Here is a 16,134-nt window from a genome sequence, read left to right on the forward strand (position 1 = left end):
TGGTATGTCTAGGTAGTACATGCACTGGAGGCCAGGACATTATTGCATTATTTAATCAGCCAGCCAATACAAGGAAAACTTTTATCTTCACTAAATAAGCAACCTGGATCATTTTCTAAGCCTCATATAAATAGCTCAGATTTATTAAAAGTTTAGTGTGTACAGACTCTGGGATAGGGGCTTTGCTCAGACTATTTCAACTCTTTCTTAGTATAAGCTTCCAAAGCAGCTGTTGTTGTCTTTATTTTATAGATGGGGTGGCCCCAGAGCTAGAGCTAGGAGTCAGTGCAGTAAGAAGGGATGCTATTGGCCACACTCCAGGTGGTCTCATACTCTGTCACATGAGTGCACCTCCTCAAGTGAGCTGTAGGCTTGGCAGACCCTGCTGTGGCATGGGGAGATGGGAAAATGAGCTGTAAAGCTGGGCTGGAGGAGGCAGAGGCAAGGCAGGCACTGATCCTGCCAAAGTTCCAAAGTCAATTTACCACTTCCTAGAGGCATTTACCTCCTCAAAGATCAGTCATTTCAGCTCTACATTGGTTCTTTTTTGCCTTGTATATAAACCCTTTGAGAACTCAATGCCAACTATGGACTCTCTCACCACACGAGCCCATATTCACACCATGTTTTCCATGCAATGCCAGGGGGTTCTTGGATTCTCTGAAAAAACAATGCTCTGGAGGTTTCAATTTTGTTTCTATTCTATTGTTTCTAGAAGAAATGAAATATTTCTTAGATTTGGGAATTTCTCTTTTTCCTAAGTGGCAAAGCAAATAGCAAACTAAACAAAATGGAATAAAACAAGAGAGCAAAACACCACAATTCAATAAAATATCACTATTTTTGCTTCAAGAAAAGCACTGATTGATTAGTAAATAATTTTCCTCATGTCTTCCTTTTAGATATCTTTCAAGTCCCACCAGCTAATGGTGTATTTGATTTCAAGCACCTACTAGAAAGGAAATGTTATGTTCACTTTATAGATGAGGAAGCTCAGACCTTCCCCAGCTCCTTCCTCTTCCTCTGTTTCATCATAACAAGGTCATGCAGCAAGGTGTTGACAGAGCACGTGTGAGCTTTAGGGCTACTTGACAATCTGGTTTAGTTCTCTTCCTTTTTGTAATCCATAAAACAGTGACAACAACAACTGGATAATATAAAGTAACAAACAGGTAAGAGAAGTTGGAAATGCTTTGTTTCTTGACCTTATTTTATAATTAGATTTGCAGCCTTTCTCTAGTCTGTCCATTCTGTGTTCTCTTCCTGCTCATGCCAAACCAACTAAAATCTTTTAAACATAAAAACTTTCTCTTTTTTCTCTATCCCCACCCTTAACTTGCACTCAAGGAGTTTAGCTAACTCCTAACCCTATGCCATGATTATGTGGTCCATCTACTCAATCCCTATGCAACCTTTGGTATGTTGCTTACATTCTGTCTCCTACATGGAGCCATTCCTAACTCTTCTGGTCCATGTTCATTCCTTCTCTGAATTTTGACAGTGACTTTGCACTGCATTCCCTAACTCTACCTTGTGTCCTCACCTTTCCTGCACCTCCTAGATGCCACAGCATATCAGAACAGTCATTGGAAAAATTCCTAAATGGCAATAACTGGTTTAGAGGAACTCAGGGAAGGTACTCAGGACATACAAGACTCAAATACCGAGATCATCCTTAAATGGAAACATTTTTAAAAGGAATTGCTGTTTTCTGTATTGCTATTGATAAAAAGCTTCCTAACTCATTCTCTCCCTGTCTCAAATAAATATACAGATTGAATTATATCACCTGTTACCAAAGCCTTCCAAATATTCAGGTCTTAGTAGAAACAATCACCTAACCCAACAGAGGAATGAAATACTCTATGAACATGGCCCAATTTCCTCTTGTTTTCTCAGTACTGACTCTTCTCTGTAGTGTTTACTTGAGTCCAAGATGGCTGCACTGGCTGTTTGCTTTCATGTGACTTCAAACCTCTTCAGGGAAGCAATAATGTTCTTATGTTTCAATAATATTCTTACTTTAATCATTGGCTATTAGTCCTTCATTTTGATGAAAGGTTTGGTCCAAGAGTGTCTGGAAACCTTCATGATTCCTTGCTTCTTTGTACAAATTCATTGTTACCAGGATATTTTTATATTACTTGAAGCAAATTAGGCCTAATACACTGTTTAGTGCCTGCAAAGAATTTATTTTTGGGAGATAGAATCTTGCTACATCTTGTATTTCTGGGTTCAAGCAATTTTCCTGCCTCATCCTCCCAAGTAGTTGGGACTATAGGTTTGCACACTGTGTCTGGCTCCTAGTTGGAATTTACATTCCCTGAATTTAGATGATAAGATCCAGGTTTAGGAAGGCAAATAGACTTGTCCAAGGACACATAGTCAGTGGATTATAGAATCACCAGAGCTTTACAATCTGGGGTAATTCTGACTCCTCTCAACCCAAGTATAGACTTGGCATGTTTTGACATATTTTTGGATGTTTCAGCTTGTGTTTGGGGCATATTACTACTGCTATCTAGTATGTAGAGGCCAGGGATGCTGCTAAACAAACTACAGCATACAGGGCAGCATCCACAAGAAAAAATACTTGGTGCCAAATATCAGTCATGCAGAAGCTACAAAAACCTGATATGTACCCTCAGTAGAATTTCAGTTTACTTCTTCTAAATCCTAGTTTACATTTCTTTTCTCAGTAAGTTAGAATGGCTTGGGTTTGAAGCACAGCTGAACATTTACTAGTCATAAAATCAATCTGACCACTAGCCATTATGACAACATTGTGTGAATTAGAATAAGGAGGGCCTTCCTCATGATATTTTACTATCATCTGCTAGGATATTGTCCTAATAACTCTGCAAATCTACAGTGGCCATTAGGTACATGACACCTCCTCAGAGTGATGAAATGTACAAATGTGCCACTTGTATGACCCTTAGTGAAGGTTCCCTGTGGGGTGCTGGGTAACTTACCTAACCCTTTTGGCCCTAAGTTTCCACCCTGAAACATGTAGACAATGATATCTCTTTTGCCTGTTAGAATTTCTTTGTGTGTTTGTGTACGTGTGTACACATAAATATTTTATATAAATATAATTACTAAGCCAGCACATGGGAGGAGAGACATAAATTGTAGCTGTTATTACAACATGGTAAGTTTCTTATACCTATCAAAGAATGTTTTATTTGATCATAGGCAATGGAATCTTGTTCAGCTTTGGAATGGAAAAATATCTGAAAATAATTCTAAAAAGGCAATATTGCAGAAAGTTTGACTGGACTTTTCACTTTCCTCAATGCATTATTAATCACCTGAGACCCAACCTTCTTCTTCTCACATAGCACATAGGGAATGTCACAGAGGCAACGGGTGTACCTTCTGACACAGGGCTCTGTCTTTACCTAGTTATCAGGCAGATGACTCCACATTTTCTGTTAAATCTTCAGTCGATAAAGGCTGACACCCAGACAGGTAATATAACTACGTAACAATTATGAGAATTATAGTACTTCCATTAAAGAGCTGTGTATGCTGAAATGAGGTGTCAGGGTCATATTATGAAACCTTAAGCTAGCAGGGGTTTCACTAATTATAACTCCCATAGAGATAAATGGCTAACTCAGGAAAGTTCCATTCTCACACTCACATGGAGGAGGGGGAGGAGAAATGCAGAATTGCTTTTCTAGATTAGAGTGAAAAAAATGTATATGACCATCTACTTTGGGAACTAAATTTGACAAGACCAGAAATGAATCTACAATATAGCTGAGCTTTGTTTAACAGTTATTTAAATAAAAGTTCCTGTGACTAAGTAAATTTGGGGTGGCTGTAGCTTTTTCTTGTTGATTTAACAGTGCATGTTAGTTAGCATATTTAAGGGTTTGAGCCCTCCTGGGAAATTTGATGGCAAGGAGATGTTTGACTGAATGGGATCAGAGGGGAAAGGGCTTTTTTGTGAAAGTGAAGATTAAACAGAGTAACTGCTAGTAGGCCATTTAAAATAGAAGCCAACACTTCCTCTGCCCAAGGATGAAACCAAAAAAAAAAAAAAAAGATCTTGAAAAACATTTTGAAGCATGAGTGTGTGACCAAACAAAAAATAAAGCCCCAAACCTCAGATCAGGTAATCAGTGTGGCCTGAGTCATATCTAGGTTCAACCAGAACATGCCTAAATGGTCAGTGGGACTATGCTTAACCTTCCTTTATCAGTTGACACTATGTGACATTGAGATGCAACAGCAAAGATTAGACCTTCCACTGCCCTCTACATCTGGTTTGGAAGAAGACAGACTCTCTATTGCATTCAGCAAATCCCTATTAATGGGGGAGTTTTAAGGAGAAAAAAGACTCCTCTCAGTGAAGTTCTGGACTTCTTGCTCCTAGTACAGATGAGACCCCCAGCCAGAGACAAACTAACAGAGTAAGAAGGGGATGTCTTATTTGGGCTCCAAGTTAAAGAATCAGATCAAACCAGTTACAAGGTTGGTAGCCTCCTCTCACCCCCACTGCTCTACTTTCACATGATTGTAATCACCTCTATAGCACGTTGTTTGTCTTCTCTTCACAAACAAAAATTCAGGGTCTTGAATAAAGCATCATCATGGAAAATGACAGTCTCATTTGGAAGCATCCTTGAAGCATACAAGGAGGCTAATGTGCATTTAGGGACTGCACTCCAAAGAAGATTTTGTATTGATTTCTTTCTTTATAGACAGGTCAGAGATGGAAGGTGTAATTTTCTTCAACTGATGGCCATATTAATGGATTGCCCTTTTAAAAATCAGGAGAAAGGAAGAGTCACATCATCCATGGAAGTGAAGGGGTCCATACCTCTTGCCCATCTTTGCTGACATTGTCATCAGCATGCCTGGCCACGATGGAAAGGAACTGTAGGAGGCGATGGAGGGTGTCGCAGTTGCAGGGAGGTAGAAGGTAGATGAGGAGCTGTAAGGTGCCCAGCTGTTCCTCTGGCTCCAACACTATGAAAGGCAGACAGAATTGCTCTAAGTGAGAACGAGGGGAGCTCACGTGGTTCAGACACAGAGAAGGAAGGGAGGAGGAATGACCTCTTTTCAACTGACTTAACAAAGAAGTTACCAAGGAAAGCCAGTTTATGCCTTCACCTTTCTCCCATTACTTTAGCATTTTAGTCATAAGGTTCTATGACAGAAAGAACAATTAGACCTGGGGAAATAGAACATCTAGAGACTTCATGAGAAAGACGGTTCTATTCCCCTTACTTTCATCTCCTTCCTTTCTCTGGCATTACTCAACCTGATTTAATAGATTTCAGTCTATTGTTGGTAAATATTTACTAACAATGGCCTCGAATTGGTAGATGTTCTGAAATTTGACCTTATAATTAATGGATTTGAGGTCATTTCCTATTGAGAAATACACAAGGGACAGATTTTTTTTTTTTTGTAATACCTGAGACATGTCACAAAGACACAGTTTTGTTGTTCTCTTGTGATCCCTTTTGAATCAAAGCACTGGAGGAAGACATGTATGCAGGATGACACAGCTCTGCCCTATCTCTCTTCTCCCTAGATCTCCATGGAGTCTTTATCTACAGCCCCAGAAGCAGGTACATTAAAAGTCCTGAAATTGAGCTATGCCATCTTACTTCCCCTGAAATATTTTATGCCCACTTTCCTCCTTCTACTTTCTTTGACTCCTTCTTCCTTGTACTAGAATTATCAGCTCATTTTTAGGCACAGACTCAATGTGATCTCTCACTGGTACTCCAAGCATCAATTTATAGCACTTTTTCCTGTCCTGGGGGTCATTTGAAAGCATACCAAATTCTTCTTGACTATTTCCATTTGTTTTATTGCAAATTCTTCTTGATAATTCTACCTAGAGTAAACCTCAGAAAATTCCCCAAATACTACATTCATTAGAGACTGATGAATAAGGACAAAAACAGTTATTGGCAAACACATTTCATGTGTGAGCTGGACATCCCAGTATTCCAGGGATACTTTCCCACAAATATGGCTATACTACGTACAGAGAGTGTTGATGAAAGCTGTGTACAGCTCTCTAGTAAGAAGGGGATCTGGCATGTCCCTCAGGAACTCCTTCAACAAGGCTGCCACATCATGAACACTGTGCTCTTCTTCCAGAGAGACGTCAATCCCACGGTCAAATTCCTCACGTAACTGGAAAAAGAATGGTTCAAGTGGCAGTCACATAACATACCTCAATGTTCAGAGTCCACCAAAAGAACTGTTTTGATGTGTAACATCTGGTATTAAGTCTGCACAGACCCCAAGAACGAAAAGTAAACAACATAATGCTTTGATCCTCAGAGTCTACACAACCTGGATATGAATACATATGTATTTATATCCATGACTACATGTAAATATACATATACATACACACATACACATTCCCATGACTAAATATACATATCCAAGTTTAAATGTCTTCTTAAATAAAACTATCTGTGCATTTCCTGTTAATTATGGAAGCAAGGGGTTCAAAAATCACAACCAGAGTATTGGGAGGAAGGGCTAAGGGATAGAAGAGAACTTGGGTTAACTGTAATTATGGGAGGGAGAAATCAACCTATTGCACACTCGTTATGCATGTTACTAATTCTGATATGTTGGAATTTTTATATTTTATTAAGATACTCAACAAGAAAACTAGAAGACTATTCTGCAAATAATGAAACTAAAAACCCTGATAAGATATTTGTAACTAAGGCTTAAAAGATGACAAAATTTAAACAAAGGCTATCTTAGATTTGTCAATTACCAGAAGGATTCCCTGCCTTAATTTTTATACTAAATCTATTAATACTTACAACAGCAGGAAAACACAACAGTAAGAAGAGCATAACAACTCCACATCATACTTTCATCTTTGACCAGCTCAATTTCTTTTATACATTATTCTTCATTGTAGAAATAATTATGCAAGTCTATGAATTTACCCTATGCAATTAGCTTCTATGAGAGCTCATTTGTTCAATCATTCATTCATACATTCATTCAACAAACATTTACTGCACTTTTCCTGTGTGCTAGACTCTATTACAGGCCTTCCAAGTACACTGGTAAATAAAGACATATTCCTACCCTTCTCCATCTCTCAGACTAGTTGAGACAAAGTGATAAAGAGGTAAACTCACAAATGATTAGCTATTCGTGTGTGTGTGTGTGTGTGTGTGTGTGTGTGTATGTGTGCGTGTTGCTGGGGATTGAACCCAAGGCCTTATGCATGTGAGGCAGGCACTCTACCAACAGACCTATATCCCCAGTCTTAGCTATTCTTTTTAAAATAGTGTTCTGGGAAAAAAAAGTTCAGAGTGCTAAGGAGTGGTATAATAAAGTAGAATGGTGAGTGACTTAGAACATATTGCATACTTGGAATCTAGTTCTAAGGAACCACCAATTTGATTTTATTGGGTAATCCTTAAATAAACCTCCATGCAAAGATTCTCCTTTAACTGTATCAAGATATGACTGATGAAAAATTTCTGGCACTCTCTATTTGTCTACCTGATGTGACTACACACCACTATTCTGAATTGGTCAGTGATTCCAGACAACTCACTATCAGTGAGTGTCAGGAAGGTAGAATGGAGAGGGCTTCCATCAGCACTACTCCAGCAGTGCTCATGGAGTCACATGTTTCTTTTCTGAGCACACACATGCAGAAAGAATGGACTGTTCAAAGAGCTTGGCCAATAAAGTAAGAGTCACTAATTAAATTGTGTGATTTTTGAATTGACATTCTGAATTTCTCTAAGCCTCAAAAGAAGAGGGTGAGGGGGGCGACTTTCACAGCTGGTGAGTGGATTTATTGAGATGATATTTGTGAAAATATTCTGCAGTTCTGCACAGGTGAGAGGTCTAGGAAATGTTGCAATGCTATCTTCTTTCTTGCAAGTCTTCTTGTGAAATATAAATGTTGCTTAATAATCTTTTGTGTGACCATTAAGAATAAAAACCCACAAACCAATCAAAGAGTTTCTACTTTTGAAAGTGCTTTTTATCTTGACAAAAAATGAGAGGCATTTATTTCAATTACTTTTGATAATATAAACAAATATCATTTCATCAGTTCCATCCAACTGAAATTTGTTTATATTTGGCCTTTTTTTGAGTTGGTGAGTTCCTTATTTCCTTCTGTTGGAACCAACAGAGGGTAAAATACCATTTAAATTTTGTTTCATTAACAAATGAACTATTTTTTCAAAGGATTCAAAGGATGGTTTGCCTTTTATGAAGCCATCATTAACACAGAGACCTGTCTGATCATAGGAACCTATTCTTGACAGTCTAATATCAAACTTCTGTTGCAAGAATGTTGTATAGTGCTGAGGGAAACCAAGGACTATGGTTTCATGATAAAAGAATTGGAAATCAATTGTTCTGTGGAAGCTTAAGAATTATTTTGGGGGCTGGGGTTGTGGCTCGGTGGTAGAGCACTTGCTTAGCATGTGTGAAGAACTGGGTTCAATTCTCAGCACCAGAGAAGATAGATAAATAAATAAAGGAAAAGACAAAAGAAAAAAACAAAAACAAAAGAAAAAAAGAATTTTGAAAGAATAAATGCATACATATAGTATCTTATGTGAAGAGAATATTAATGACATTTTTATGTCACATTTTAGTAAAAACAGGCACAATCATTTTCTACTTACTATAACTTACTGATTAGGTACTCTCTGAATATCCTGCTTTTACACTTTCAGTAAGATGTTTATCAAATGGTTTTCTTTGACTGAATATAGCATGGACATTTCTACACGTTTTCTTTCAATTGCTTGATCCTGACTCTATAACAACTTTTCTGAGCTTCTGAGTTGTTGCATTTTATCTCCTAGAACTAAATTATACTATAATCAATTAGAGGGTACATACAATATGTTCAGAAGGGAATTTGCATAAACTTGAACTAGCACATGGTAATTCAATTAAAAGTCAAATGAAATGGACAATACACTCTTGACCTTTCACTTACTTGTCTCACTCTCTTTTTTGAGCTTCCTACTCGGAATATCCCCACTGTCTGGAGACCTGTAAATAAGCAAACACAATCAATAATCTTTGTTTTATGTCTGGAGATTCTGGAGGAAATCAAAATAGAAAAATAACAGAATGCCATTACAGTACCATGCCATGCAGAGCAACTGTGGCTTTACAGTGTATACTAACACTTCCTTATCCCGTACTACTTATATTCTCTGGATGCCAAAGGGTTAGCACTTTCACCATCAGATTCATTCTGTATAAAGGTTTCTGATGAAAAATTTCCACATGATATTATATATTTCTGCAACTTCTCCATATGAGAGAAAATTGTAACATTTTTCCATTATTCAGAAAATTACCTAAATGTGAATTTTATATGGATTTTAGTTTTTATCATCAACTTTAACATAGATGTCTCTTATTTGTCTAATCACTAAAATGTATCTCTTAAGGAAAATCTACAAAATGCAGAAAAATGTAAATAGTACTTTAAAGATACCTAATACAGAAATAATCACTTAAAATTTTGGTTTATTTTTATCTAGTCTTTTATATCTATATCTATATAAACATAAATTTATATCTATGTATATATAATTATATCTGTATATAAATATGTGAATACATAAAAGATATATATTTACATATATACATACACACAGACACACACACACACACACACATATATATATATATATATATATATATATAGAGAGAGAGAGAGAGAGAGAGAGAGAGAATGCCACCACCTTCCCTCAATATCATGCCACAAATATTCATGTCATTAAACACTCCTCCTTTGTAAATGTCATGTGAAATGAATGCAAACTACTTTGTTGTATGAATGGACCATGATTTGCTTCAAATTTCCCCCAAAAGGTGTATAAGTGTCCCCAAAATACCCAGACTTGCTTTATTACGACAAATGGCCCTACTCAGAAAAAATCTGTTCACATATCTTTGATCACATTTCTGATTGTCTTAGGTTCATGTCCTAGATGTGGAATTATAAGGTCAATGCATTAAAAAAAAATTACCCTACCTACAACATAAGTAGTATTCTAAAAATTAGCTCTAAAAAATCTCTATTTTTTTAAAAAAATGTAATATCACTACCACATAGTAGAAATTTCAACAATAGTTCTTTAATAGTATTAAATTTCCAGTTAACATCCATATAAGGTTCACAAAGCATGACATGGTCAATGTGTCTTTAGTCTCTTAATTCACCTCCTTCTGGCTCTCCCCGCTACATAATAAGGGGTTTGACAAACAGCATTGATTTCCCACTTTATATCTTCCAATCATCTGTATTTATATCCTCCAATCATCTGTATTTGGACACTATGTGGTTTCTCTATCCCCTTTAACTCCTATAAAGAGATAGTTAAGGTGTAATTTTGGGGTAAGAATACTTTACAAGAGGCATTGTGTTCTTCCTTCAGGGGGCATCGAATGTCCAAAAGGCTCTCCATGTTCCTTTGTGAGTCATTAATCATTGTCACTGATAGGCATCATCTATACTTATTGTTTCATTGGTGGCACATTCTCTCTTCATTTGGGGATGATCAGTTATGAGAATGATGTCAGACTGAAACTGCTAATGGCCATTCGAAGCCATATGAAGTCAGATGATCTGAGAGTAAAGCCATAAAACAGACCACTCATGGCATTATTCAAATCCTGGATTCAGCTGAACCTAGATCTGACTCCCAAGTTATTAATAGGGACTGTTAGTTTTTTCAGGAGAGCATTTTGTTTAATATAGTTTTACTGGGCTTCCTTTCTCCTACCACTAAAATAATCTGACTAGTGTAATATACAATTAACTTGAAAAGAATTAAAATCATCATAACATCATTTCTTTTCACACAGAAAAAAAATGTACCTCAATCTGTGTAATCATGTTTTATATATCTTAGTAGAGTTTTGCAGTTTTCTTCATGGAAGTTTTTTTTACATATCATTACAGAAATTCTGGGTATATGTTTTTATATTAATATGAATAATTTTATTATTGTAGAATATAATTGATTATTGCTTTTAAATTGAAATAAATATTTTATATATTAATTTTATGAACTTGACATATTAAGTGTTAACAGTTTTTTAGTTGGCTTTCCAGGTGTTTTTAAAATCAGAAAAGATAATATCCATAAATATCCCATTTATCAGTTTTGTATCTTAAAGTATTATCCTAGATTTCCATAATAATTTAAGAGAACTGCACTGAAAAGCTGGTTATTGCTGATTTGCATAAGTACAATTTGATGCTTTGCTTGAGGATGAGATGTTGCTTTGCATCTATTTCTCAAAGGACTTCCATCTCCTTGTCACTGCCATCAATTAGTGCACCTGATAACATTTTATTTTTTGGGGGTACTGGGGATTGAACTCAGGGACATTCAACCACTGAGCCAAATCCCCAGCACTATCCTATTTTGTGTTTTATTTAGAAACAGTTGCTTAGCACCTCGCCATTGCTGAGGCTGACTTTGAACTTGAGATCCTCCTGTCTCAGCCTTCTGAGCTGCTGGGATTACAGGCATGTGCCATCACACCTGGCTGTGCACCTGATAATTGAAGCCAACTCCCAATGTAATTTATTGCTTCTTTGTCTCTGGGAGTTTGAGAACAGAATAATTAAGCTATTTAGAATAAAATAAAGAATTATATTTTTAATCTCAAAATGAGCATACCAAGTATCCCCTTCAAAATTCATGCAATGATTTAATTAAATAATGCATGTAGAATACTTAATACTCATTTACTTCATTCAGGGTCTATTTCTCCATATATAATAGTATGGAGAAATAGACCCTGAATGAAGTAAATGAGTTGTCATATGTGCAAACTAAAAAAAGTTAATATAATAGGAAGTTTTAGTAATTTTAATTTTAGCTACACTTAATTTCTTATTCTCAGATGATTTCTGAATAGTTGAAATTTCTACAGACGTCAGATATCACAGAGATTTTCTATAGAGGTAGGACTATTCATTTTTTTTTTAAAGAGAAAGAGAGAGAGAGAGAGAGAGAGAGAGAGAGAGAGAGAGAGAGAGAGAATGAATTATTTATTTATTTTTTTTTAGTTTTTGGCGGACACAACATCTTTGTTTGTATGTGATGCTGAGGATCAAACCTGGGCCGCACGCATTCCAGGTGAGTGCGCTACCTCTTGAGCCACATCCCCAGCCCGACTATTCATTTTTCTGAATTTCTCCCATCTGTTTTGAAACATTCATTTAAATTACATTATCTCTGCAATTACTGTACTATTTCACATTTTAAAACTGGTTTAAAAAGTAATTCATTAGCCAGGCATGGTGGCACATTTCTGTAATCCCAGTGCCTCAGGAAGCTGAAGTAGGAGGATCTCAAGTTCAAGGCCAGCCTCAGCAATTTAGCGAGACCCTGTCTCAAAATAAAACAGGCTGGGATGTGGCTCAGTGATTAACTGCCCTTAAGTTCAATCCCTGGTACCAAAATAAATTAATAATAATAATAATAATAATAATAATTTAGCAACTAGAGATTGACTGCCATAATTCCTATGTACCTCAATGAAGTATAATCTGAGATTTTTTTTAATTTAACTTTTTGAGGTAGAACTAAGATAATCTTTAGACAGTCAATGCCTTTTTCTGACATAGCCTTACAGTGATTTTCCTCAAAGAGAAGATACAGTCTAGGCATTCAGTAACTATGACTTAAGATAGTCACTGATAAAAACAGGGAGACAATGAAAAGGAATAGATCTGATAAAGAAATGTTACTGTCCCAGAAATTGATGTGATCATCTTTCTCCCCTTTTCATTAGAAACTGAAATGGAAACTAGATCCAAAAGCACCTGAATCTCAAGCTTAGGGGTGTCAAGAAACCAGGGCAGGTACAATAAGTACTAGGTCCCATCTGAAAATCAGCCTAAATCCCAGAAATATAACTTGACTCTGCTATATTTTTGTCTTTTTTATGGAAATGTGTACTTCTGGGAAATTGAGGATGTATAAGGAATTTTGACCTAAGTATAGAAAGCATTCAAATGAAATATAAGTGAGGAAGTGTTGGGTACATGAATATAGATGGGGCCAATATAATGGTCAAAGACCAATTTTGGAGAGGGTGAAAAATCCTCAACAAATGTTTATAAGACTAATATGATTCATGTCCTCTGCTACCCAGTTCAAAAACAGGCAAATAAAATATTATGTAAGAAAGTATTCTGAAGTTTGCTTTTCCCCACATTGGTTTAAAATGACCAGTGTTAATCTATTTGAATTTGAATGTGTCTCTTAATTTTCTAGAGCAATTTGGTTGAAATATCACAGAAACCTGGAATATAATCAGAGCCTTGGAAGGCCCAAAAATTCTTGCCTTTAGGCAGTAAGCTATATGTTAACTCTTTTAACTATTCCTTGTTAACTATTCCATTTCTATTACTAACAAATAGATGAGAATGTCAATAGTAACCATGTCTGCATGAGCCTTAGAATTTTTTTAGTTTTCATTTTTTTATTGTAATAAGCATATTATTTTTAGAGTAAAGAAATAATTAAGAAACTTTTTCCATGTTCATAAATACATGTTCACACTATAGCAAACAAATTTACAATATGAAAATGGCAGTTTGATGAGCCAAAAATCTAGATTGCAGCAAAAATTTTAAAGAACTCACCATCATTTCAATGCCAACATATTAACTGTAATTTAGTTGCAAAGGATTACTGTGGAGAAATTTTAAGTGGACATTATCTATAAAATGGCAAACAGCCATATGTAAACCCATAGTCAAAAATAGTATATTTTCTAGTAACCTAACAATGATTTTTTAAAATGTTTTAAAAAATAAGCTGAACTAGTATTTTTAGAGGAAACTTTATGAGTAGCTTTTTTATATATATATATATATATATATATATATATATATATATATATATATATACTGACTCTGCTCTGTTTGAAGGTGGGCTTGCAGACAGAAAGTGGGCCCAGCCCAATAGAAGTGGCCCTTTCCTAAATTTCTTGCCCAGAGTCACTTCTGAGAGCTCTTGAGGGCTGAGCTGTCCAAATACCATCAAATTACCCCCGACAAAGCTTGCTGAGCCCACAATCCCTTAAACAAACATTCACATCTGTCCACTTTCTTCACAAAAGTAAGTCTGGTGAAGAGCCCAGGCAAGGAAACTCCCAATCAAGAGAACACAGAGTCAAAATTAGATGCTTAAAGGAATGGTGCTGACAGACAAGTCTACTTACCATGTTTTTCCAGATGCTGACAACAGCTGTCCACCAGTCTTGGAACCTGTCTGTAAATAGGATTCAGACTGAGTTTCTTATCTCTGGCTTTCTCTTTTTTATTTTGAGCCTCAGCAGGCAAGGAGAGTTGTAATGCTTCTAGTAGTCGAGATTGGTTGTCATCCAGATCGGTGATAGAGTCCACTGACATGGCACCCTATAGATAACATACAGACTTGAGCAAGAGGACAGACAAGAAAAATAGCTGCCTCCAGATTCTATGCAATCAATATTTTTGCCCATTATTATTTATTACTCCTAAATTAATACCACTTGATTTAATCAATTTTGCTATATGTATCTCAAAAGGAAAACAGTACTTTTTGAATAAGTTAGAAAATCTCCACAACATAGGGTAAGATATTGACAGTTAAAGTTTCAACAATAGACAAAATTTTCCAAATGAAAGACAAGAGATGGGAAACATATAATTAAAATATTTTGACCCAACCACTTCATTTTATGAAACAAGAAAAAAATCACATACTCAATGAGTGAGGTAAAGTCAAAGAAGTCTTGTGAATAAAAATTCCCTTAAATGTGGCCCTGGAAAGCAGATTTTTAAAATAGGAAGATTCTATAAAATAGTCTTATTTTAGTTTCCTCCAGAAGCACATAATGTACTTTATTAGGAGGTTTCCCAGGAAAGACCTACAGAGGGAATGAGAAAGGGAAGGGAAGGCAGCCCAGCAAGGGAGAATCATCAAGCCTGTTAACATTATGGGCAACTGTAGGTTCATCTCCCTGAAGAACCCCAGGAGACTGTGTAGATAGTGCCCTAAGGAATGAAGGAATCAGTATGTTTATACACTAAGTCTCAGGAATCATTAAGGACAGCCTCTTGTTGGGGCAGAGAAGAAAACTTATCTCCTTAGTACTTAAAACTTGCTATCTGCTTGTTTTGGGAGCCCCTGGTCATCAGAGCAAGCCCTCAGCAAAGAGTTGAGGTGCTGGCAGATGGAAAGTGGGTTGGCATGCTTGGAATGATAACCATGTGTACTTCAGCCACCCATCTGTGATGAAGCATACAGGAAGAAGTTGGCTGCTGGTGTCTTAGTAGAGGCTGGACAAAGGAGAGGGCATTCGGAAAGCCCACTATCTAGGCTCTAGATTTTCAGAAAGCTAAAATTTACAGTTTTACTATTAACTGTCATTTGAGTTTATACACAGTGACAGGCTTAGATGAACAAATTCATTGTGCAAATTCAACTATTCCATAATTTTGTCATTTCTTCATTTTTAAGCATAGTCGGTACTACAGTCAACACAGGGCACAGGTCTTGCTTTATCTTGGAGAAATCTTCCATGTTGGTAGCTGATTGATAATTATGGATTTTAAGTTTGGGTCATGTCTGCAATTTTTATTAGGGGAGTCTTCAATGGATGGAGGTGGCAAAGATTTAGGGCCTCCAGGCAGAGGAAATGGAAAGATCTCTCAGTGACCAAGGAAGTCTTAGAGATGCTTATCTGACTCAGCCAATTGTCAGATAAGCATCTGCCTGCTTGAACAACTCAGCTTTCCAGGTTTGAAATTTAAAATGCCAAAATAGCACAGTGTCTAGAACATAGTACTCATTTGATGACTGGTACAATATTATTATAGTATTGATTTGAAAGAGGCCACACGTAGGATCCTATGGTTCTATTTAAGGGAAAAATGCTTGATTGAAAGTAAAAACTATCTTTGTTTATGAAGACCCATAGTCAACTCTTTTGGTCAGGCACATTCTCAGATAGGTAGTGAAGAAATTAACAAAAACACTGGGTCCTGTCCTCAAGCTTCACATATAGTGCAAGACAAAAGACTATAAAGACAGACCAGGATCAGTGGCAATAGTGTAG

At 36.4% G+C, this 16,134-nt stretch overlaps 1 protein-coding gene across 3 annotated transcripts in view; it reads right to left on the bottom strand.

The window, feature by feature from the left end:
• The window catches only part of Arhgap6 (Rho GTPase activating protein 6), a 457,995-nt gene that overhangs the window by 31,866 nt on the left and 409,995 nt on the right, over positions 1-16,134 (bottom strand). For all 3 annotated transcript variants that reach the window (XM_077106574.1, XM_077106575.1, XM_077106576.1), the window contains exons 5-8: positions 14,254-14,449; positions 8,987-9,042; positions 6,018-6,168; positions 4,835-4,983 (exon numbers count right to left, since the gene is read on the bottom strand). In XM_077106574.1, coding sequence (XP_076962689.1) covers positions 4,835-4,983; positions 6,018-6,168; positions 8,987-9,042; positions 14,254-14,449 — 552 coding nt within the window. The remainder of the gene's footprint in view (positions 1-4,834; positions 4,984-6,017; positions 6,169-8,986; positions 9,043-14,253; positions 14,450-16,134) is intronic.

This window comes from Callospermophilus lateralis, chromosome X (genome assembly GCF_048772815.1).
Source record: "Callospermophilus lateralis isolate mCalLat2 chromosome X, mCalLat2.hap1, whole genome shotgun sequence".
Lineage (NCBI taxonomy): Eukaryota > Metazoa > Chordata > Mammalia > Rodentia > Sciuridae > Callospermophilus > Callospermophilus lateralis.